Source organism: Ursus americanus, chromosome 5, assembly GCF_024610735.1.
Source record: "Ursus americanus isolate L20-20 chromosome 5, mUrsAme1.1.p, whole genome shotgun sequence".
Taxonomy (NCBI): domain Eukaryota; kingdom Metazoa; phylum Chordata; class Mammalia; order Carnivora; family Ursidae; genus Ursus; species Ursus americanus.
In genome coordinates, this window is record NC_142131.1 from 30,072,673 (window position 1) to 30,095,812 (window position 23,140).

General features: G+C 40.5%; 1 protein-coding gene across 1 annotated transcript in view; it reads right to left on the bottom strand.

Annotated features, from left to right (window-relative positions):
* Positions 1-2,635: 2,635 nt before the first annotated feature.
* Positions 2,636-23,140, bottom strand: part of IQGAP2 (IQ motif containing GTPase activating protein 2) — a 274,080-nt gene continuing 253,575 nt past the window's right edge. The window contains exons 31-36 of the mRNA XM_045796437.2: positions 15,780-15,867; positions 13,444-13,656; positions 11,491-11,651; positions 9,202-9,339; positions 7,892-8,000; positions 2,636-3,597 (exon numbers count right to left, since the gene is read on the bottom strand). Of these exons, the coding sequence (XP_045652393.1) occupies positions 3,484-3,597; positions 7,892-8,000; positions 9,202-9,339; positions 11,491-11,651; positions 13,444-13,656; positions 15,780-15,867 (823 nt within the window). The 3' untranslated portion in view covers positions 2,636-3,483. The remainder of the gene's footprint in view (positions 3,598-7,891; positions 8,001-9,201; positions 9,340-11,490; positions 11,652-13,443; positions 13,657-15,779; positions 15,868-23,140) is intronic.

The window sequence follows — 23,140 nt, forward strand, 5'->3', positions numbered from 1 at the left end:
GAGGACTCTATCTTAACCTGACTTTTGAGGACTCTATCATAACCTGTTAACCAAATCCCGGTTTCAGTAACAGAGGCAATAGGTTTTCAAAAACTGATCAGCAGTGTGCGATCCAATGCTCACCAGACTCTCTTAAAATACAGCCAACTATCAACATTCAGAGTTCCGTGGTTCACCTCTTGGAATGTTTGAGGAGTACCACAAATCCCTGCTTAACCACAGGCAAAGTCATAAAAATTACATCATGAAAAAGGCACCTCTAATTAGGGCCCAACCCCCCCCACCCCCCACGTTATGGTTCTGGTCTTTCAATGACTTCATGTCAGACAATGATCACATTGAGCTGGTCTCTATTTCACCACAAACTTCCAGATTATTAAAATATGCACAGGTTTTCTCTCTATTGGAGACTACTAGAACACATCTTTAGAGAGTAGCTAGAATGCAGCTTAAGTCCTTATTGCCTTTTTAATGTCTAAGTGCTAAAAAGTGGAGTTCACGGGAGCATGGACTCAACCTTCCAACTGAAGACCATTTTTGTAATATTGGAAACATGACTAGGCATCCATCAAAGTAAAGGAGTCTGCTTTAGACTGAGTCAAGTTAGAGTTTCAATTGCTAAGTGTTTCAAAAGCAAAAATATATATATATATATTTTTTTCTTCTGAGTCAGGGAAGTTATGAGCTCTGGGGAGGAGGCTGGTGGAGGGTAACAGAATGTGCCACTCCAAAATGGGCCTCTTTGGCATATGGCTTATTTTGAAGTGATTATTTTGTGAAACTGCTCACCAGAGAAGCTCTGAAAATACAAGTTATCCTTCTGTAATGGCAATTTACATTTGTGAAGAAAATTTACACTAGAAAGGGAGGCTATACCAGGAAGAGAGTTATTAGGGGACATCACTTATTCACCTGGCTTATCTTCCAGGCAAGGTCAAGCTCAAGCTCAACTCACCAAACTTTTCCTCTTCTCACCTTCCCTGGAACTGCACACTGCCCCTCCCCCATCTCAACCCCAACATCCTTCTTTTGTGTTTAGCGAAGATAGTAAGGTGGGAGCTTGGGCTGTTTCAAGGAGTTTTTCTCAGTTTTCCTGGGCCTTTCCCATGTATACATGAGGCATGCATTTTAAACTTGTATTTGTTTTTCTCTCGATAATTTTTTATTACACAGCGTCTCAGCCATGACGCAGGAGGGAGGGAAAATTATTTTTCCTCCCTTAAAATGGTTATGAGTCTTTAGTGGCTTAGGGTTATAAGACACAACTGTCCCTGGCTTGGGGTTCAGTCCTTCTGGGAGGGGCGTGGGCCTTCGCTTCAACCATCTCTACATCCATACCTCCATTGGCTTCTTCCTGTTCACGCTCCTTTTCTTCATCCCAGTTCTCCTTCTCTGGGTCCCTCATTCATTCATGTGCCTTAAAGATTTCAAGTAGCCCTTGGTAGTCTCTTCAACAACAGCCATACACTGTGGGCCAACAGAGAGAAAACATTCACCCCTTTCCTCGGGGGTACTGGCAGGATAAAAAGGTCTATATTAATACAGATAACACTCAAGCATAATGTTCAGTGTTGCAGTAAGACAAACTCCCTTCAGAGATACTATGAAAGGTTAGCTTTTGCCTGCCAGCATTTTTTCCCTTAAGTTTGGCTCCTCTGACACATTTCCATTAACAATGTCTCCTGGAGCCCAAGGGAGGAAGTTTAAGCTACCTCCTACTGCCCCTGGCTCCTGTTCCTCAGGTAATCATGTCGCTGCAGGGGAGGACAAGGTCTATTCACAAGATGACACCTAAGCAACTGTATGTTTATTTGCTTCCTTTTAGGTATGCAGGTCTGAGTCCAAGGTTAATGCATCACCCCCCACCCCCATCCACGAACTGTTAAGCTAGTGGGCACTGTTTTGAGCATTGTTTAGACAAAGAGCATTTTCTCTTTGTTAAAAATACGTACAGCTGGAAACGGTCACTAAAGGGGCAGATTCTATTTTAAAAATGGGAACTTTCCAAATTCTGCTGGCCTCACACTTAAAGTTCATTTGTGTCAAATGTGCCTAAGTTACACTTTCTCAATGTTTTGTAATCTCTGTGGAAAATAAAGCCTGTTGAATGAATGAACAGTATATAGAGTGTCCGGGGTTCCAGCCTGAGAGTCTGGATGACTATAGCTGAGAGTCATGGAGATAGCTACCCTCTCCCCAGCAATCACTCATTCAGTACTAGCACCTTTTCACTGGGTACCTGGCTGCTTAGCTGGGGAGCTTCTTTCCCAGCCTCTATTGAAGCTAGTGTGGCAGCATGACTACGTTTTGGCCAATTGGACGTAAGTAGAAGTGACACACGCAGGCACTGGACTTCTTTCCCTCTTCTGGGGCTGGGAGTCAGTGATAAGGACAGAGCCAAATGGCCAGTCTGGGCCCTAGATAATCTCGTGGGCCTGCTCACTTACCTTTGAACTGCTGAATTTGACAATAACAAACTTCTCTCTTGTTCCAGCCACAGGGTTTTGGATCTCTTGGTCACAGCAGCTTCACCAGGTACAGCTTCAGGCGTACTGTTTCTTTTCCTGATAAGTCCCATCAAGAACCTTCTACCCACTACATGATTAAGATTTATTAAGACAACTAAAAAGCCAAATTTATGTAATTCAGTAACATTTATTTTACATAAAACAATTTTCAAAGAATACATTTAAAAACCATCTAAATACTGATTTTATTGCATTACAAAAAATTGTGAGGTGAATTTAAGTATTCAAATAAACTGTGAGGGGTGGAGGTCGGGGCTTAAGATCGCTACCGTGGTGTTCCTTAGTTACTTCAAGGCTCTGGGAACAGGAGTCTTTACCATGAGGCAGTAGTGCACTTCATTTAGTAGGAATAAATCACATAAAATATATACTTTTATACAGAAAGTGTTATTGTATTATCACTTTCAATTATAAAAACTTCACTTTGAATTGCACAAAACTTCTTTAAAATTGGTAACTCCCAGAAGGTAGGGCTTAGAACTAAGTATCTGTGTAAATAATTCATTACAAATAATTAGCTTTCCATTTCTCCATAGACCAAAAAAAAAAAAAAAAAAAAAAAATATGAAGAATTACGTTATTCAAATGGGACATTTAAAATTTTTTTCATAGGAAAATAGGTTTACAGATTTGTCTCTAGTCATCTAAACTTATTTTTTCCCTACTTTAAAACAAATCACAGAATGTCCAAAGTTTTAAATCAGAGTACCTATACCACAGTATAATGTGGAAGTGTTTATGTTAACTCATTGCTTTTGGATTATTCTACCATAGTATCAGATTATCAAAAAGGCACATGGGTACATTCTTCAGAATAGTTTTGGTCTTTTTTGTTTTTTTAAAAAAATCACACATTTATAAGCAGTGATTTCAATCATGTTTAACAACAAAAATATTAAACAGATTCATTTCTTAATCCAGGTGATACAGATTCCATGAAATTTTTGTAGGCACTTCACTTTCCATAGAATTTCTTGTTCAGCAGGTATATGAGAAGGTTCACATTCACTTTAACCTTATCAAACATTTTCATTACAGCTACTCCTTCATACTGCATCTGAAGTAAATCCTGAAATTGTGAAGATCATCATTAAATCTCAAATTTGACATTTTTGCACATTTAAAAAACATTCTAGAAGAATCTGTGGACAAAAATAAGATTCAGTTGACCTAACTATGGAGTGTGCATCAAAATCATCCCGTTAAATACACACGCTAGTTAGAACACAGATCATTGGGCCCCACCCACCGGAAGTTCTGACTTTTCAGCTCTGGGGTGAGGCCCAAGAATATGCATTTTAACAAGTTCCCATGTGATGATGGCATGGTTGGTCTGAGTGCCATACTTTGAGAATCACTTACCTAAATGAAAGAAAATAGATTTTTAGAATTGGTAAGCACTGCATAACAGAAAACAATCATCAAGTTAATATCAGATTTGTAATTATACTTTTTAATTGAAAAATTAAAAATACAAATATTCAAGCAAGATGGAGTATAGCCTTTATAATAGTGGTGCTTTCTATAGTGGAGCAAGCAAGGCGATTCCTTGGGGAGCAAAAAGAATATGAGAACTCCTATTTATTCTTATTTTTTCTCATCCTTTAAACATTTAAATTTTGTATATCTATTTTATATAGTATATTTTGAGTATAGTAGTAGGGGCATGTAGACTTTATCAATATGTATGTAGAAATGGGGATAAATGATCATGTTATGTACTGAAGCTGTGTGATAGAAATTTGGACACCCCCCTATAAAGCAAGTCCTTCCTGATGTAGACTACTTCTGTTCCTGTATTGAGAACAAGTCCTTACTCTTAAGTCAGTCTATCATTCTATGTTCCACTGCCACCATATAAACAGAGGAAGTCAACTCTTGCTAAAATTAGGACCTGGGTCACACTACTCAGATGCATGACATAAACGGCAATGTTTCCTAATACCACAGGACAGGGGGTCTTTCCCAAATAGATCAGATCATTCTTGAGCTGCCATAGACTAATATTCAGACCTCATTTTCTTGTTCCCAGCTCTGGAAGCTTCTTAGTTCTTAATGATAATGTCTTGCATCTACATTAAGCAAGGCTACTTGCTTAACTTCCATTAAGAAGTTGGAATCATCTTTGAGAGAACTTTGGCTGTTTCCAGCTTCCTCCTCCACTTCTTCAATTACCTCCAGCTGTACTCTGCTCTAGGTTAAGAGACACCTGAATTAGATGGGCCCCCAAGGTGGAGAGCAAAGAAAATGACTGCACTTGTGGATGGAAGATCAGATTTGAGACTTAACTTGACCATTTGCTATCTTATGACCTTGCAACATCACACAACCTCTCTGAAGTTCTGTTTTTTTTGTGTGTAAATTGAGAGAACACTGCCAACTTCACGGGGGTGCTGTTGGGCATAGGAGATCAAGGGCTACAAGCTCTTTGTAAGCCATCCATGCCTTGTCAGGATTAACTGGAATCCTGTGAGGGGGCAGTGGAGCCAAGCGATGAAGAACTTGGACTCCAGCTGCCTCTGGCATAACGAGCTCTCTGAACCTCAGTTCTTCATCTGGGAAAGGAAGAGAGTCAACCTTGTAGCCCTTGATGAACACTGGTCATTATCTGTGCAAGGAGAACATACTCACTTAAGTCACACCCTCCTGTTAGGTATACTGCCAATACCTATAGGATTTAATTAGGATATCATCTTTATGAACTGAAGAAAGAGTGGAAGAAGACAACCTAGAAATAACGTTAGAAGTGATCTCCCTTAATTCTCTTAAAATTTCTGTCCTGTTGCCAATCCTTGTCTCACACTAAAGACCTGGCCATCATATCCTCTTTGGTAATTCATGTGATAATGTAATTGTCTGAAGGCCTTATGGATAAACAGAAGTCTGACTTTATTAGCTATTAGGTGCACGGCTGGCTACTGGGGCATTTAACCTGTGCAGGGTCCCATGATCAGCAGGGCCCTGCACTTAGGTTAAGGCTCTGCTGTTATTAATTTGAAATTCTCAATAATTCTGAATAAGGGGCTGTACATTTTCATTTTGCATCAAGCCCTGCAAATTATGTAGCTAGCCCTGGTGATATATTAATGACTTTAAGAATCTGGGGCATATTAGCCACCTGTATGTAGCTAAGGAGTAAAATTTCACAATCAATTATGTGTACAGATGAATGGCGTGAATAGCTAATCCTACTGAATCCTTAACAAAGGAGCAAGTGAAGCTTGGAATTTGCACCACTGTTCAAAGGAAGTCTCATGGAATTCCTGAGGCCTCTCTGGACAGGTGTCTCCTGGTCACGTGGAATTCATCTGTCCAGCTGATGCTGATTGGCCTTGGGTCATTTCCTTCTTGACAAACGCACGGTATGTCTTTGCCACTTCTAAAGAAGAAGGACTAACCGAGACAATTCACTTGGGAGCACATTCTTTTCTCTTCCCATATTTATCTAAGTGGTACATAAGGTCACTCAAGATTTTCAGTTAAATTGTTAGATGGATATATTTAGTGACATTTAAAATAAGGTAGAAAATAATACTGTTCACTTATGTATACTTTTCATAATAACACATTATCTTTCATTTTCTCTTTAGACTCTAATTTACCCCATGATCTCAATGGCCTTATCATACTCACTTATTTTTCTTTTTAAGCTACAAGGAATGCTAGACCGAAAAGAAGGGATTGGCATCTTCTCCTAGGAGGAGAGTCATTTCAGGGCTCTTGGCCACTGGCTCAGTGGGCAGTGAGGCTAGAACCTGTCACTTGCAGGGGCTCATCAAGATGGTTTGTATACGTACGTACAGAATAACTGGGAACCATTTTACAAGTAATTTGGGACCCAAGTAATTAGGTGATATTTCCATTTAAAATCTCTTATGTGAAAAAGAAAAACTCAAATAATTCTTTTTCTTCTTTTTTTTTCTTTAAAGATTTTATTTATTTATTTGAGAGAGCGAGACAGAGCGAGGAGAGCACAAGTGGGGAGGAGAGAGAGAGGCAGACTCCCCTGCTAAGCAGAGAGCTCAGACATGGGGCTCGATCCCAGGACCCTGGGATCATGACCTGGGCCGAAGGCAGACGCTTAACTGACTGAGCCACCTGGGGCCCCTCAAATATTTCTTTTAACCGATCCTACACTAAGGATTAAGAAGAGGTTGGGAGTAAACATTTGGTTGCACACTCCCTTTATTTTCTGTTGTTGTGGTGGTTTTTGGACATGAAAATAGGATGTCTCACTTTTTACTCAAGTATATTTAGCTTAAATGTGGTTCTTATGAGAAAAAGGCAATAATTCAGACTACGGACACCATTTTTCTACTTACAGATAACTATTTTGCACAATGTCTTTCATTCTTATCATCCTGAGCATTCAACAGATATTTTAAAAAAGATACATTTATTTTAGAGAGAGAGAAAGAGAAGGAGAGAGAGAGAGAGAGAGCATGCATGGGGGGGGAGGAGGGAGAATTTTTAAAAAGATTTTATTTATGTATTTATTTGAAAGAGAGAGAGAGCATGCAAGCAGGAAGGAGAGAGAGAGAGAGAATGCAAGCAGGAAGGAGAGAGAGAGAGAGAGAGAGAGAGAATCTGAAGTACACTCAGTCCTGAGCACAGAGCTCCCACGACTGACTGCGAGATTAGGACCTGAGCCAAAACCAAGAGTTGGAGCTCAAAAGACTGAGCTACCCAAGCGCCCCCTAAGCATTTAGCTGATTTAATACACTAATGTAAAAATGATTCTAAGGAGAAAGAAGGAGAAATGAGATAAGGAAAGTTCCAATCCTGGGCATATGTACTCTTAGAAAGAAATTCAAGTTCCTCATAAAAGAAAACTTTCCAACCTTAATAGCTCTCAATACTTTTATACTATATTAATCCTCTAAGTTTCAAAATGGAAACATGCCTTAACACTGACCACTATGGTTTGCCATCTAAAAGCATTTTGGGTTCCAATATTTTGAAAAATCAGAGCTTTTAAAAAACGGGGCGCCTGGGTGGCACAGCGCTTAAGCGTCTGCCTTCGGCTCAGGGCGTGATCCCGGCGATCTGGGATCGAGCCCCACATCAGGCTCTTCTGCTATGAGCCTGCTTCTTCCTCTCCCACTCCCCCTGCTTGTGTTCCCTCTCTCGCTGGCTGTCTCTATCTCTGTCGAATAAATAAATAAAATCTTTAAAAACAAAACAAAACAAAACAAATTTACATTAAAAAAAAAAAAGATCCATGCTTAAAAAGCTAATATTGGCAAATAAGTCTCGAAGGGGCCTTCTGGTGAGCTTCACTGTTACGAAGGGTAGAAGCCAGGGGAGGCACAAAGGCCCCACGTTCTAAAACTCACCCCCATTTTGCAGAAATCCCTGCTTACCTGAATATTGAGCTGTACCTTCTCCATCTCAACACCAAGGAATTTTGATCTGACATCAAAGATGCCCACATCTTCAGTAGATACAATATCAAACGTAACATTTTTAAACCTAGTGAAGAAAGGAACACTCACACACGTGGAGCTGCAACTTTATGTGTAAACCTGATACAAGTTAGTGGAATCTTTAGTTACCATGCTTAGTGCAAGGTCCCCTGGGAAAATCCTAAGGAGGTCCCCCAAACCTCCCATCACACCCCTTCCCCACTCTGCTCACGAAAACTGGGTTTGGAGGCCCTTGTTGGGACTGTAGCCGAGAGCACTGAAGTAGGTGCTTTATTACAAAAGAAATGCTATTAAAATATGGTTGGAAATAGGAGGTTCGCAGAACATGAGGATTAAATATTGACTTGAACTGCTGAGAGGCCAGTTGAATTTTATTTTATTTTACTTTATTTCCTTTTAAAGTAGGCTCCACCCCCAACATGGAGCCCAAGGCCGGGCTTGAATTCATGACCCTCAGATCAACACCTGAGCTGCGATCAACAGCCAGACACTTAACCGACTGAGTCACCCAGGTGTCAACGGCCGTTGAATATTTTGGATGATTTCTTTTACTGAAACTACAAAGATGAGGAAGCATGTTCTCTGAGTGGGTGTAGTCGAGAGAAGGTTTGCTGGGATAAATGGAATAGAGGCCAGGCCCGGAGAAAAGGCAGGAGTTAGAGAGGACTGCGCACAGTGAGTCCGGCTCCCCCCAGTAGTGATGGGGCGCAAGGCTCATGGTCCCTTTAGACAGTGAACCCACTGACACGTGGTGCGGGGCTGCAGAGGAGGGGTTCCATTTTCCCCTCTAGGTCAAATACACACACCAACAGCACATGCAGCTGGTTTTGCCCCAGGTGTTGGCACACAGTCTGTGGCTTTGAAAGGAGAAAGGTACTATTTTGCACTTGTAAATAACTCTTATCATGCAAGACCCAAAGACAGCTTTTGGTTCTCACTGATATGACTCAGTTCTTTTGGTGGGAAAGGGGAGGCTGGCAAATCCAAACGCACTGGACCAGCCATGGGAAACCCAGTGACCTGCTGGGCACTTCCTACAACCCACAGCACCAGATGCTTGGGGTCTGATGGGAAGACTAGGATTACAGGATGCGTATTTCCCCCGTCATCTGGAATTGGGGGTAAGCCTGGACAGACGTAATGAAGCTCTCTTCAAAGGCCACAGGAAACCAAAGAGAAGGGAGTCAGATTTTATGGGAGTGATTAGAGGGCGCTTGTGTTCTGTGCAGATTGCCGGTCACACTCACTGGTTTGTCTGAAGGTCGTCTATCCCCAGGAGGACACCTTTCTCATGCAGCTTTGCCGCCGTGTACCTCACCGGCTTAGATCTCTTCGTCCCTTTGGGTTCTCCTTTTCCATCTAGTTTAATTGATCTTCGAGAATTTCTGCAAAAATAAGAATCAACTGTCTGTTGTCATGACGGCAAAGTCAGGTTTCCGGTGGTGCAATAACCCGGCCCGGGTGCCCACCACTGCTCACACTGGGCTCCACTGCTCTGAGTATGAAACTTTTTTTTTTTAAAGATTTTATTTATTTATTTGATAGAGATAGAGACAGCCAGCGAGAGAGGGAACACAAGCAGGGGGAGTGGGAGAGGAAGAAGCAGGCTCCCAGCGGAGGAGCCTGATGTGGGGCTCGATCCCAGAACGCTGGGATCACGCCCTGAGCCGAAGGCAGACGCTTAACGACTGCGCCACCCAGGCGCCCCTGAGTATGAAACTTTTTACCATAAAACCTCACTACTGAAATATTAGAGAAAGCTATTTTCAAAGTGACCGAAGTTTGAATGACAGATTAACATTTTTCATAAAACTTGTCCTCTATTTTCTCAGGCATATGGAGCTACGTGGCTGTATTAAGTCATTCTGCAAGCAGCTGTGGTTCATTAACCTCAGCTACATAGTCCTAAGTAAAGGTATTATTAAGAGTTCTTTAGTTTACTTAATGAATAACGATGTGGCGAGCAATGTTCTAAGTGCTTTATGAAGATTGCCTCACATTTGCAAAATTGACATTTCCATAGTGCTTTGAAATAAATCAAGTCCTTTCTTATTGTTCGTTTAGATCTCATAACAATGCTTGTGAAGCAGGTACTCCTCCTGCCACCTTAAAAATGACAAAATTGAAGTTCCAGAGAGGTTCACTGGGCTGGGTCACAGATCACACAATGTAGGAGGAAATTAGAATGCAAATCCAGCTCACCTAACTGCAGAGCTTGTAAAATGCCTTCAAGTAGTTGCAATAAATATGTAAAAAATGCCCTCTAACAACCTTATTTCTACTGGTCTTATTAGCTTGATCAACTTCTTCCCAGGAACAGAGTAAAAGTAATTTACAGCCTGCAAGCAAATGAATTAAAATGCAGAGCTAGTGGGGCCCAAATAGATGGGGTTTAAATTTGCTTACCTCCCTTCATCAAATCTTCTATGATTAACACAATTGATTTTTCCGTATAGCACCATTTCCTACTGTCAATTTGACTACATGGATTACATGAAAATACTGCATGACATATTTAAATGGGTAATTAAAATTCGATTAGTATCGACCTTAGTCTAGGAGTAAGAACAATTACGAGCCAAGAATACTCATTAAAAGTGGCTTTGTTGTGTATAAAAACTCTGTAATATATACACTAATGGGTAATAGGAAACTGCCAAATTTTGTCTTTTCTGTCAATAGTAATTTGTTTTTAAAGATTTTATTTATTTGTCAGAGAGAGAGAGAGCACAAGTAGGGGAAGAGGCAGGCAGAGGGAGAAGCAGGCTCCCTGCTGAGCAAGGAGCCCAAAGTGGGACTCGATCCCAGTACCCCGGGATCATGACCTGAGCTGAAGGAAGACACTTAACCAACTGAACCACTCAGGCGTCCCTATCAATAGTAATTTTTTAAAACCACTAAGCAATTTTAAAGGTTTTTAAAATTTATTTGAGAGAGCGAGAGAGAGCACACACAAGCGAGGGGGGTGGTTAGTGGAGGAGGGATAGAGGGGAAAGAGAATCTCAATCAGACTCCATGCTGAGCACAGAGCCCGTGTGGGGTCTACCTCACAACCCTGAGATCATGACCTGAGCTGAAATCATAACTGACTGAGCCACCCAGGGGCCCCACTAAGCAATTGTAAATCATTAGGCTGCATTCCACGGTTAGCAAATGCTTGGAGTTATCTAACATTAATACTGTTTATTGTAAACGTTCAAAAAACAAGAGTAGCTTTAATTTTTATCGTAGTGTTCAAAGACACCTTTGACTAAAACAGACAAAAGGAAAAAGGAGAGTGCTTCCCCAAGTGTTATAGCTACTTGCTTAAAATACAACAGATTCAGCTACTTGAACTCCACTGCTGATGGGCAAAAGTTCCCAAATGCACTTCTGACTTCTTAGATCACAATGGCAAATCACAAGATTGAGATTCTAGTGTTTGGTTATAAAATAGAGCAAGCAGTTTGCTTCCAAGCCCCACGGTCCAGGATTGTAAAAGAACAGACACCCCTCTACACCAGGACACCACTAACGGACATAGGATTTTAACTTACCTTCTTTTTAGGTTGTCTAAACAAGTCTTTATGTAGGTGTCATAATAATTAATCTGCTCTTCATAAAATGCTGCTTTCTCATTAAGTGCCTTCAGGGTCTGCTGAAGTTTGGCCAATTCAGCTTTTCGAAGCTTACGATGTATTCTTTGATTTCGAATGTCCTACAAGAACAAGCCAAGGCTATAATACGAGATTTAAGAAGGTGACTTTATGATACTGCCAATGTGGGACAAGAAGAATGTGGACTATTAAATCCCTATTTGTGACCATTAACCTGTAGCTTCCCTGTGACCTTAATCTCTGAACACTAAAGTGTCCCTCCTTCCTTGCTTATACTTCAGACTGGCAAGGGCCCATATTTCACTTTAACAGAGTTGCTAAAGTTTATTTGTTTCCTTGATGGAAAAGCAGAGAAGAATTTTTGGAATAACCATACAATTAAGGAAAAATTGTGTTTTAAGAGGGGCCTGAGGAAGACTTTCCCAGGAGACAGCAATGTCTTCAGAATGTGTTCAACATTTCACTTTGAAAAATACTTTACCTGGAAAGGTTTACATGTAATCAATGCATTCATTTTAGAAATAAGTAAAAACAAACAAACAAACAAAACCCTTTTTAATCTGGAAAATATTTCTCAAGGTTTCTAAAAACAACTGAGTTCTCAAGACTGATCGGAAAGATTATTAAATAGAGTTCAGAGAACATTCAGTTGTCGAAGCTTCTTACAACTTACAGGAGCTAGGCTATATTTAAACTTACAGACATAAAATTTATTTATAATTCTAACTGATAAACGATGAAAATGTTTCATTTAAGAAAATGGTGCTTGTTTAATATGATTTTCCTTATGTGGACAAATTAAAACACATTCCCCTAGGAATCTGGGCAGACACACATACACCCTTAAATAACAATTCTCCAGTAAACAGAATCTTTTGGAGGATGCCTTTATGGTAGCCCCTCTTTTTTTTTTTTTTTTTTAAGGCAAAAGCATTAATTTCTCTACTAATTATTCCCAGAGAGAAATATTTTCCACCCCAGAGCCATGGAAAGAAATGTGACTTCCCTTGAGTCACTTAGGCTCGGAGGACTAAGTCTACTGCTGTAAGTGACCATAACTTTCCATGGAAGAAAGCAGCAGAGTTGATTTTCCACCAAGAAGGTGAGGACATTTACTTTTTTTCTGATCACTTAATTGCCTTTAACCTCCAGACCCATTTTGATTTGCATATTTGGATAAAAAGAATGAAATGTCCTTTTGACACAAATATATACGTCCTTATCCTTGGCAAACAGATCTCAGCCATTTCCTGTGATGCTTCCTTACACTAATTTGAGATCCTTTTCTCAGGAAGTTTCCCAACTGTAAAAGTATGGGATGAGAAAACAGAAAAAGCACGCTTGAAGTCTTCACTGCATTTAGGCTCAACTGCTCAGAGGCACATTCTCAGGGACACAGAGTTACTGTCTCAGTGGCAGGTCCTAAGAGCAACTGGGCTATATGACATCTAACAAGAGACCTCTCATTGAAGTATCATTTTTAAAACTATTAAGTATTGGGGCACCTGCCTGGCTCACTCAATAGAGCATGTGACTCGATCTTGGGGTTGTAGGTTTAAGCCCCATGCTGTGTGTAGAGATTACCAAAAAAATAAAATCTTAAAAAAAACCCCAAACTTAGTAGGTATTGCTTAAAGGTATAGATGAAACTTGTCTATTAAATTTCCTAAGCATTTATTTCTGGTGTGTGTCAAATGTCCTAATGACTTGGGGAAGTTGTGAATTTTTTCTATTAAAAGTCATCAATAGCTTTGAAGTCTTTGAAAATCTATAATATTGACCATGGCAATGCAACTATGAATCTGTTATGTCACTTCAGAGACTGCCTAGCATGTGACCAACGATTAGCAAATGTCTGCTAAGTGAGGAAGGAAGAATACTATTTCCAAAAACCTTGGCAATCTCATTGAGAATGTCTTGGTATTTATTCTCGGAGGACACGTGTCCAGTTTGTTCCAGTGTCCTAAGATTCCTCTGGATTTTCCTCTTCTTCTGCTCCAGGGGTAGCTGGGCATCTTCAACCATAGACTGACTATGCTTCATTTCTTCTGGAGCCTGGGAATCTATAATTGCACGGCTCACCATATCTCTGGCATGATCTGTTTCCTGAAAAAGGAATATCAAGATGGTGACTTTTCTCTGATTCCCCGGTCTCACAAATCCATAAACTGTACCAGGCAAGTTAATGTCAAAATAAAAGAAGTCCTCAAGTCAGAGTCCAAAGACCAGAATCAGCTTACGTTCTTCACGGATTTTGAATAGGTCTTTGGGAGGGGATTATTTCATCTTTTTGAGAAATACAGCAATGGTGGCAGGCTTCCTTTGAGCAAAATCCTCAATGGCTACTCTAGGGCTAAGATGAGAAATCACCTGAGTAATGAACATGTAATAGTGGATAACTGGTATTTTCTAATTCCCTGGATGGAAGGAGTTAAATTCCTGGATAGCTCAGTCGAGGAAACTAAAACTACATTCTTCATTAAAACCCAGCTATGAGAACACCCAGAGCATCCAGCACCCGGCTGAACTCTCACCCATCAGCCGTATTTATGGAGATTGGTAGCTACGAGGGCAGAGACCTTTATTTTAGTAAGGGAATAATGCTCAAACTACCAACTCTGAAAAACCTGCAGGGGTCAGTGTCTTTGAACCAAAGGGAATAAGACTACTTTAGTTCATACTAAGTTCCCAAATAAATGATTAGTAAATGAATGACTGAATAGAATTTGGACGGGTTGTTCAAAAAAACAGTAATAAAAGGAGACTGGTGATATTCCCATTTCATTAGACAACTGATTGACACAATATAAAGTCTGAGGACACAAATGTTATTAGGCGACAGGTAGGTCAGCATCCTGTACATGGCAATAGTGTACCAGCTCAGTGGTCAACACTAACTGCAGCGCGTCATAGGTTATTGGACACCTACTATGTGCCGGTTATTATTCTACCCACTTAACATGTTTTAAATCATTTATTATTGCGGTGAATTACACACTATTATTATTCCCATTTTATAGATGAGGAAACTGAGGCAGAGAAATCCTTCTAAGTGCCTAGAATTACATAATGAGGTGCTGAGGACTATACTTGATCTTGGGAGTCTGCATTCTCATAACTATGCTACATTTGGGGAAAAATTAAATATTCAACAAGGACTAAAATTCTCTTACTAAATTACCAGGATATTCCACCCACGTTGTTTAAACATATTCACACGTTAGCAAACACCAGATAACTTGAAGTTTCATTCTACATATTTTTTAAATTAAGAACAGTCATTTCTTGGCAACCAATTAAATGAAGAATGATTCAGGAATGCGGCGCCAGGGTGGCTCAGTCTGTTGGGCGTCTGACTCTTGATTTCCACTCAGGTCATGAGTGGAAATCAGGGGATTGAGCCCCACGTCCTACATCGGGCTTTGTGCTCAGCAGGGAGTCTGCTTGAGGATTCCGTCTCTCCCTCTTCCTTTGCCCCTCTCCCCACTCACGTGCGCTCATTCTCTCTCTCTCTCTCAAATAAGTAAATAAATCTTTAAGGAAAAAAAGAATGATTCAGGAAAATTATGTGTTGCTCTGCTAAGAAGTCCCTAATGAGATAATTTTGCTAACTTTTGTTTAGTGAGTGGCAATTATTGATACGAAAGCAACAGCAGTGAATTAATTCAGAATGAACTAAAACAAACAATGATGCATTTTAAAAGACGCTGATCACAGCTTTAATGCAAGATTGTTAAGAACCTTTAGTTATTTACAGCACGATAATGCTGCTCTGACCTGATGGACTCAAGACATTCACTTCTGAAGCATTTGGAAAACAGTTTTAATGTGTGAGATGCTTGTTTCAAGTTAGCAAGTGAGTCGCAAGATATGAAAGGTATTTTTTGACATCCCATTGACCAGAACTTTTAACTGACTTATCTGTCCGCCCACTGTATGATAAGGTTTATGATGAACATTAAGAGGCTTTAAAAGACCTATAATTATCTTCCTAGTCTAGGACAAAATGACATTGAGCATACATTTGGTGCTGCATCTTATATTTCATTCCCGTCATAGCGATTTTATATTTATGACTGAACTCAGCTGGCTACAGTAACATAAATTTCCTGACTTCAAACCGGGTCAGTTACACTGTCTTTGCCGTAACCGTAAACACCGGACATGAAGATTAAGAAAGTCAACTCACATACATGGTACTTATTATTTTACACTCAAAGACCAATTACCTGTTGTGTCGTGGCTGGTGTCTCCAAGATTTCGGTCAATGTGTTCCCTGGTTGGTTCCGGATCACATCAATAATCAGCTTTTTGGTCCTTACAAAAATTGAGAAGGAAGAGACAGACTTTCAGACAGCAGTCCCAATGCACGGCCATCTACCTCTCCCCTATGCTTCTTTGCATGTGTTACACGAACGCACACAAAAATGAAGCTTCAAAGATAATCCCTTAAAATAGAAGAGTCTTTTGGAAATTCACATCTGCTCTGAGGCTCCTGCAAGTTTGTGAATGCTTGATAATCAAAGTCTGGGTTTTACACAGTGGATGTTGTGGGATTATGCTGTCAGTAGCAGGGGGACAAGTATGGCATTAGAGTCCTTCTCTATGTACTCTTTCTTCTTTTTAGACCGAGACTGCTTTTGACGAGCAGGAGGGACGTGCTGCTGATACAGGCTGCTACTGTATAGGACGCAGGAATGATATCTAATACCCTCCCCCCTTCCTGCCGTTACTAACATTTACGCTTCTGAGCCTGTTTAATACTTCAGAAGCCTTTAGGAGCCAGTCCATCGGTTACTCTTCCTGGTCTGAGAAAGTTATGGAACAGCTGGAAGGCCAGTGGGAGCAGCGGTCCCAGGTGGGCTGGGGCGGTTTTGGCTGCCGGCTGGCACAGCAGCGAAGTGGATGGGGTTCAAGAACCTCAGGTGTGGTGGACGAGCTAACGGAAGGGCTGTGTCCTTATCTTCAGGTGGCAGAAAACAGAGGAGCGGCTCAGTAAAACGTTAACAGCTAGGAAACCCCACTCAAAGTGCTAAAACCCCATTACTTTCTCACATGTGTCCTTCATGGCAATCCTACTCAAAGATTGGGTTATGTAATGATGTGAGAAGATTTCAACATAAAAGGCAAAGTTCAAGTGTGTGTACTTTTACATGAGTGGGAAAATTATTAGATATAGCTTCCCTTCCAAAAAATAGCCACATAAAAAGAAGCTGCCTTCAATTATAAACAGGTCTAATCGATGACTGAAGTTTCACTGATCTTGCCGCCCTGTTGTGTTTAACATCATTTCTTTCAAAGGCATTGCGTCCCATCACTGCGTGATGTATTTCTTCTTCATCTACAGCAGGAAATGTTCACACAGCATGAAAATGGGAAAATGAAAACAAAACACTGTTCATGTTTTGAAGCATCGGGGCACGCGGCAGAGGAAGCCCTCAAAGTGAAGTCCAAATATCTGATTTTTAAAAATAGGAATAATGCAATAAACCATCTGTAAACATTATTTTTGTCGTTTCTTATTTACTGCAGGTCTGTATGAGAAGAATGATTACAGCCATTTCCTCTGACCCATGACCTTTCACTGCTGGGGATTTACAGGCTGTCTGGGAATGTCCAAACACTCCCCCGAGGGTCCAAGGTGGATACACAGCTAATTATAGCCATGCGGGACAGGGCGCTGTTCTTAAGGCGGCTGTAGCTTAGAGAGCCAAGTCTGGTTTCCTTCTCACACGACTCCCTCTTCAATCATCATTGATGTATTCAACAGGCACATCAAGTTAAAAATAAAAGCACTGGATGATTTTAAAAGTGTAAACACAGTGATAGTTTCATATTTGAAATAATATTCTAGGAACCAGTTATGAACTATCTTTCCAGAAAACTCCCAGCTCATTTCTTTAGAGAGGTATCTGATGACCAAAATGACTGGGGTCATTAAAGCGTGCCCTGCCAGGGACAAAGAATGTGTGTTTGTTAAGGAGTTGCTTGAGGACAAACTGCTATACTGTGCCTTTCTCTTGGAATTCAACTTTATGTCAAGCCTGTGGAATCCACTGCCAAAGTTCCACCCCAGACATCTTGCATGTAAGTAACCATCCTGTTTCTGGACAGGGAACTCACTATCGCCCCCTGCAGTACGCCTAATGGTTAAGGGCACTGGGATCAGACAGATCTAACGTCCATTTGGGGCTCCTGTGGCTTACTAGTTGTGTGGACGTATGCAAATTATACAATCTCAATGAGGGTGTTTTTTCATTTATAGACTTGGAATCTCTCAGAGGACTTAGGACTGAATGAAAAGTCTCACATAAAGCCGCTCACTAGGGTCTGACACGTGGTAAGCATTCACAGGGTCATTAAAGCTGTGCTGCCCAAGATGGCAGCCACCGGCCACAGGTGGCAGTGGACCACTTGAAACACGGCCTGTCCAAACTGAGATGTGTTACAGGTGTAAAACACACAATGGATTATGAATGTTTAAGTATGAAGAAGTTAATAACTTTTTACACCAATTCCATATTGAAGTAATGACATTTTCAATATATTGGATCAAATAAAATATACTGGAATTTCACCTGTCTCTTTTTAAAATGTGATTTCTAGAAAATTTAAAATTACGTATGTGGCACGTGTCGAATTTATTTTGGCAAGTGCAACACTGGAACATTCCATTCTTACACAGGAAGCTCACTCCGAGAGGCCTGCCTTCCAGTGAATCCCACTCACTGGACCTGGTTAGTCATGGGATTTCAGCACTGAGGGGAACCTTTGGGAAACAGTTCAATCCCTGATTATACAAACGAGGCAACTAAAGCGTAAGAGGCTCAAGAGTTACACAGAGGTCACACTATTTTCTAGAGTTGCAAAAAACAAGTTGAATTTACTTTCCATATCCTCAGTCCCTCACAAACATGCAGAGAGGGGCCCAAATTGTGTCCCCATCCCCTCTTCCACTCCTTTCTTTTTGCAAGTGAAACCCCCAGTTCCTTAAGCCTCTTCACAACAGGATTTAAACAGAGTCCACAGTTTTGCTCCCATCTGTTTGCCAATGATCTTAAGATGTGTCCTCTCCTCACCCCAATGCAAACACGATATTCTCGATATGGTCTAACCACCATAAATCAACTAACCTGGGTGGAGGACTGGCTCCCTGGCTGTTCAAATAATAGGTTAAGACAGGCCTATCAAACCACGGACCTTAATTCTGAGGAAGAATTAAGAAGAAAAGAAATACAGCAGGGAGTTTGTTCATCACAGCTCTGTTCAAATCCTGTTGTTGGTAAATGTGGTGCTTGTAAACCAGTGCGGGGCGGGGGGGCCCTTAGATTTGGCCACTGCACTCACGTGGCATCTTTGACGATGCTCCGCCTGGCCGCACTGCTGAGCCTCCCCCTCCGCCATCTGCCTTACATTTTGTCCAAGTTTGAAAAGGAATTCATGTTTGTGCAATCTAAGGGATATTTCCAGTTGTTTAAAATTCTTCCCACGTGATTACACATTTTTATCACCAGACATCAAATATCACCTTAGCCATTTAGCGCCCATGCTTGTTTGTACCAAAAGCAAAGAAATCTTTCAGGTGGGATAACAGATGTCTCCAATGAGTCATGGGCTAGGAAAAAGTCCTTGAGAAATGATGGCTGAAGCACCAAGCAGCTAAGCTTGATTAAACCCACAAATGTTGCCTTCTACTGAAACACGCATACTTCTGCAGAAAAACAAGCTTAATAAAGGTCATGAGGATCACATTTTTTTTTTTTAAGTAAGCCCTATGTTCAACATGGAGCTCAAACTCATGACCCCAAGATCAAGATCTCTACCAACTGAGCCCGCCAGGAGCCTCAAAGATCACATATTTTAAGTGGAATCATGAGTCATAATGAGAAAGATTTACAATTGTGTAGTTTTCTGTAATTTATACAGTGTTAATGCATGCCTGCTTTAGCTCATCGTATCCCTTCCTTCCCCGCTCCCTCTGCCCTCTTCCCCATTTTATAGATGAGGAAACTGATGCTGAGGTGACTTGCTCAGAGTTCTACAGCTAGGAAGTGCCAGATTGTGGCTGTAATCCTAGGTGTCCCCAGAAGGACCCGACTAGGCTTTTCTGGTTTGTTCTTTCAGTATTGGCAGGCTTGGTAGTACTGGCAAAATGGCAAAAGCCCAAACTGAGGCTCCTTATTCCATACACACACCGAAGGGAAACACAATGTTCTTCCTACCCCCGTCTCTGCCTTCGTGTCCCTCCCATTGATCAGTCAGTCTTTCTCTTTGGCCTGGAAAGATGCCCCAGCATCGGTTATAAAGTAACTGCTCTGCTATCATTCTCATTATTTATTCTAAGACTCCTAAGAGTACAAAGAGCGTGGCCTTGCCCTCGATGAGTTGTAAAATCTTGGGATCAAGAGGGCAGGCCCTGGAAGAATTAAGATCATCTGAGTCTGAATCTATTCTCTTACTAGCCATATCAGCTAGGAAAGAGTTTTTGTCTGTTCTGTACCTCTAAGTAAAATACAGGTAATCACCTCTACCTATTATGGTTGCTGAGAGTATAACATGACAAATTTCTTATATATATATATAAATTTCATATAAATATTATATATACATGCAGTATATATGTATATAATACACATATATATTATTATCTATAGATCTGTATAAGATGGTCCCTGTCATGTGGTAAGCACTACATAGGTGTTGGGTATCATCTTCAATTAATTACGAAGAATTATAAAGCTGGCATGGTATAAAGTTCACAAGCATAAGGATTAACAATGTCTCCAAGTCTCCTATGGCAGATGCCCCTATAGAGATGTGTTACTCATCACTGTAAGGCTAGTTATTTTGTAATTAATCGTAAGGGGATATTTCTGAAAGTTAAAAACACAACCTGTTTAAGGAGGAAGCAGAATAGCTTTTTTTTTGTTTTTTGGGTTTTTTTGATAGAGAAAAGCCAGGTATCTTCATGTCCCAAATGCTCTGCATTCCATGACTGGCCATTTCACGCTAGCTTCTGAAAGGTGTTGTCTGATTTTAGTTAAATCTGGTTCTGTAATGAAGATCTCCAAGAACTATATATTATGTTTGAGTTAGGACTTTGGTTTATTAGCTTTGAAAAAAGACATCCTCTTAAGAGTTTTCAAATCGATATTTAACGTTATCTATTAATGGAATATCCATGATAATGGGCATATGAATTTAAAGCATGTCTTTTAAAGCAAGTGACTAGCTACTTGCTTCCCATAATTTCAGACTTAAATTACCTCACCTGAAAGATATAGACATGGACTAGAAGGTCTCTGAGCTTGCTATCACTGACACATTTTATAACTATCTATTATTAGCATGATTTTCAAATATATACGTAAAGTACAATGTCTTTGAAAGTAAGGTTTGCCTAATATAATGGAACTGATCCTATTGAATATTTTGGGCAATACCCAAATTCCACTTTCATGAAGACTACTTGGTCAATCTTTGTCTCAGGTGGTCATCTCACACAGACCACTGACTGGGCTGCTTTGTGAAGGGCTCTGCCTACAGCAGGATCTCAAAGTATGCCCAGAGGAAGGCTCTCCAGACCCAGAGGTCTAGGAAAGCAGTGAATTACCAAGAATTATTAAAACACTAGCCCAAAAGCCTTTCTGTAGAAATGAAAAAGTTGATCCTACAATTCACACTGAATTGCGAGGAATCCCACGTAACCAAACGAGCCCCGAAAAAGAACAAGTTGGAGAACTTACCAATTTTGAAACTTATTACAAAGCTACAGTGAGCAATGCAATGTGGGACTAGTGTAAGGACTGACATATAGATGGATGGAATAGAATTAAGAGTCCAGAAAGGCATACATGTGTGGTCAACTGGCTTTTGACAAGGTTACCTAGACCATCCACTTGGGAAAAACAGTGTCTTTAAGAAATGGTGGTAAGACAAATGAACATCCGCATGCAAAAGAAAGGAATCTGGACTACTGCCTTACGCCAAACACGAGAATTCGCTCACAAGGGGTCATATACCTAAATATAAAAGCAAAAACTATAAAACTCTTAGAAGAAAACATAGGAGTAAATCTTTATGACCTTGGATTGGGCAATGATTTCTTATATATGACACCAAAAGCACAAGTAACAACAAAAAAATAGATTAACTGTCCTTTGTCAAGTCAAAAAACTTTTGTGCATGGAAGGATATTACCAAGAGAATAAAAAGACGACCCACAGAAGGGGTCAAAATATATGCGAATCATAAATCTGGTAGGGGTCTACTATCCAGAATATGGAAGGAACTCTTAGAACTCGGCAACAGAAAGACAAACAATCCAATTAAAAACCAGGCAAAAGACTTGAATAAACGTTTCTACAAAGAGGGTATACAAATGGCTGACAAGGGCACGGAAAGACAATGTTATTAATCATCAGCAAAATGCCAGTCGAGACCATAATGAGATACTAGTCCATACACACTAGAATGGCTGTAACAACAGCAACACAAAACAGAAACTCAGTGTTGGTGAAGATGTGGAAAAATTGGAACTCTTACACCTTAGCAGTGGGAATATAAAATGGTAAAGCCACTGTGAAAAAAGTTTGGCAGTCCCTCAGAAAGCTAAACTTACATTACCTTAAGATCCAGCAATTCCGCTCCTAGGTTTACACCCAAAAGAACTGTAAAGAGGTGTTCAAATAAAAACTCGTTCACAGTGGTACTATTCACAATAGTCAGAAGGTGCAAACAACCCAAATGTCCATGATAAAGGTGGTATATCCATGCAATGGAATATTATTCAGCCAAAAACACTGTGCGGAGTCAAAGTCAGACGCAAAAGGCTACATAGTGTATGATTTCATTTATATGAAATACCCAGATAGGCAAGTTTACAGAGACAGAAAGCACCAGGGAGCAGGGCCTGGGGAGCAGGGCCTGGAAAGATGTCCGGGGGGTAGTGGAGAGTGACTGCTTAATGGGTGTGAGGTTTACTTTTGGGGTGATGAAAATGTTCTGGGACTAGAAAGTAGTGATGGTTGTGCAACATTCTGAATGTACTAAATGCCCCTGAATTGTATACTTTTGAAGGTTAAAATGATAAATTTTATGTTACGTGTATTTTACCACAACAAGAAAAAATGAGTGGCTCTACTTAGTATGGTGGTTAAAGGAGGAGACAGCATTTGTTCCCGGCACAGAGTGGGGAGCTGCGACAGACCCCACAAGGGCTGAGGCAGGTAGGACAACAGACCAGGTTTCTCCAGCTAAGACATACGGCTGCCCAACAAGCCTGAACTCTATGGTGTTGCTTTTTAAAATGAATTTCAAAAGTTTGCAGACCCAAGGAGACTCATTCAGAAATAAGTATAAATATATATAAACACAGGATATTGAGATTATTTGATATTTTAGACTACCACATGTGATTTCCATTCATTAATGCATATTTGAGTTCACTGCCTTTAGAAAATGATGTTCAAATAAGAGCCAAAACCAATTATGAGAAAATTTCTTCCCATTACTTCTAAGGACAAAGCGTATGAGGTCATAGGATGCTTGGCCTCATTTAATTTGTGTGGCAGAACCATACAATCTGCGT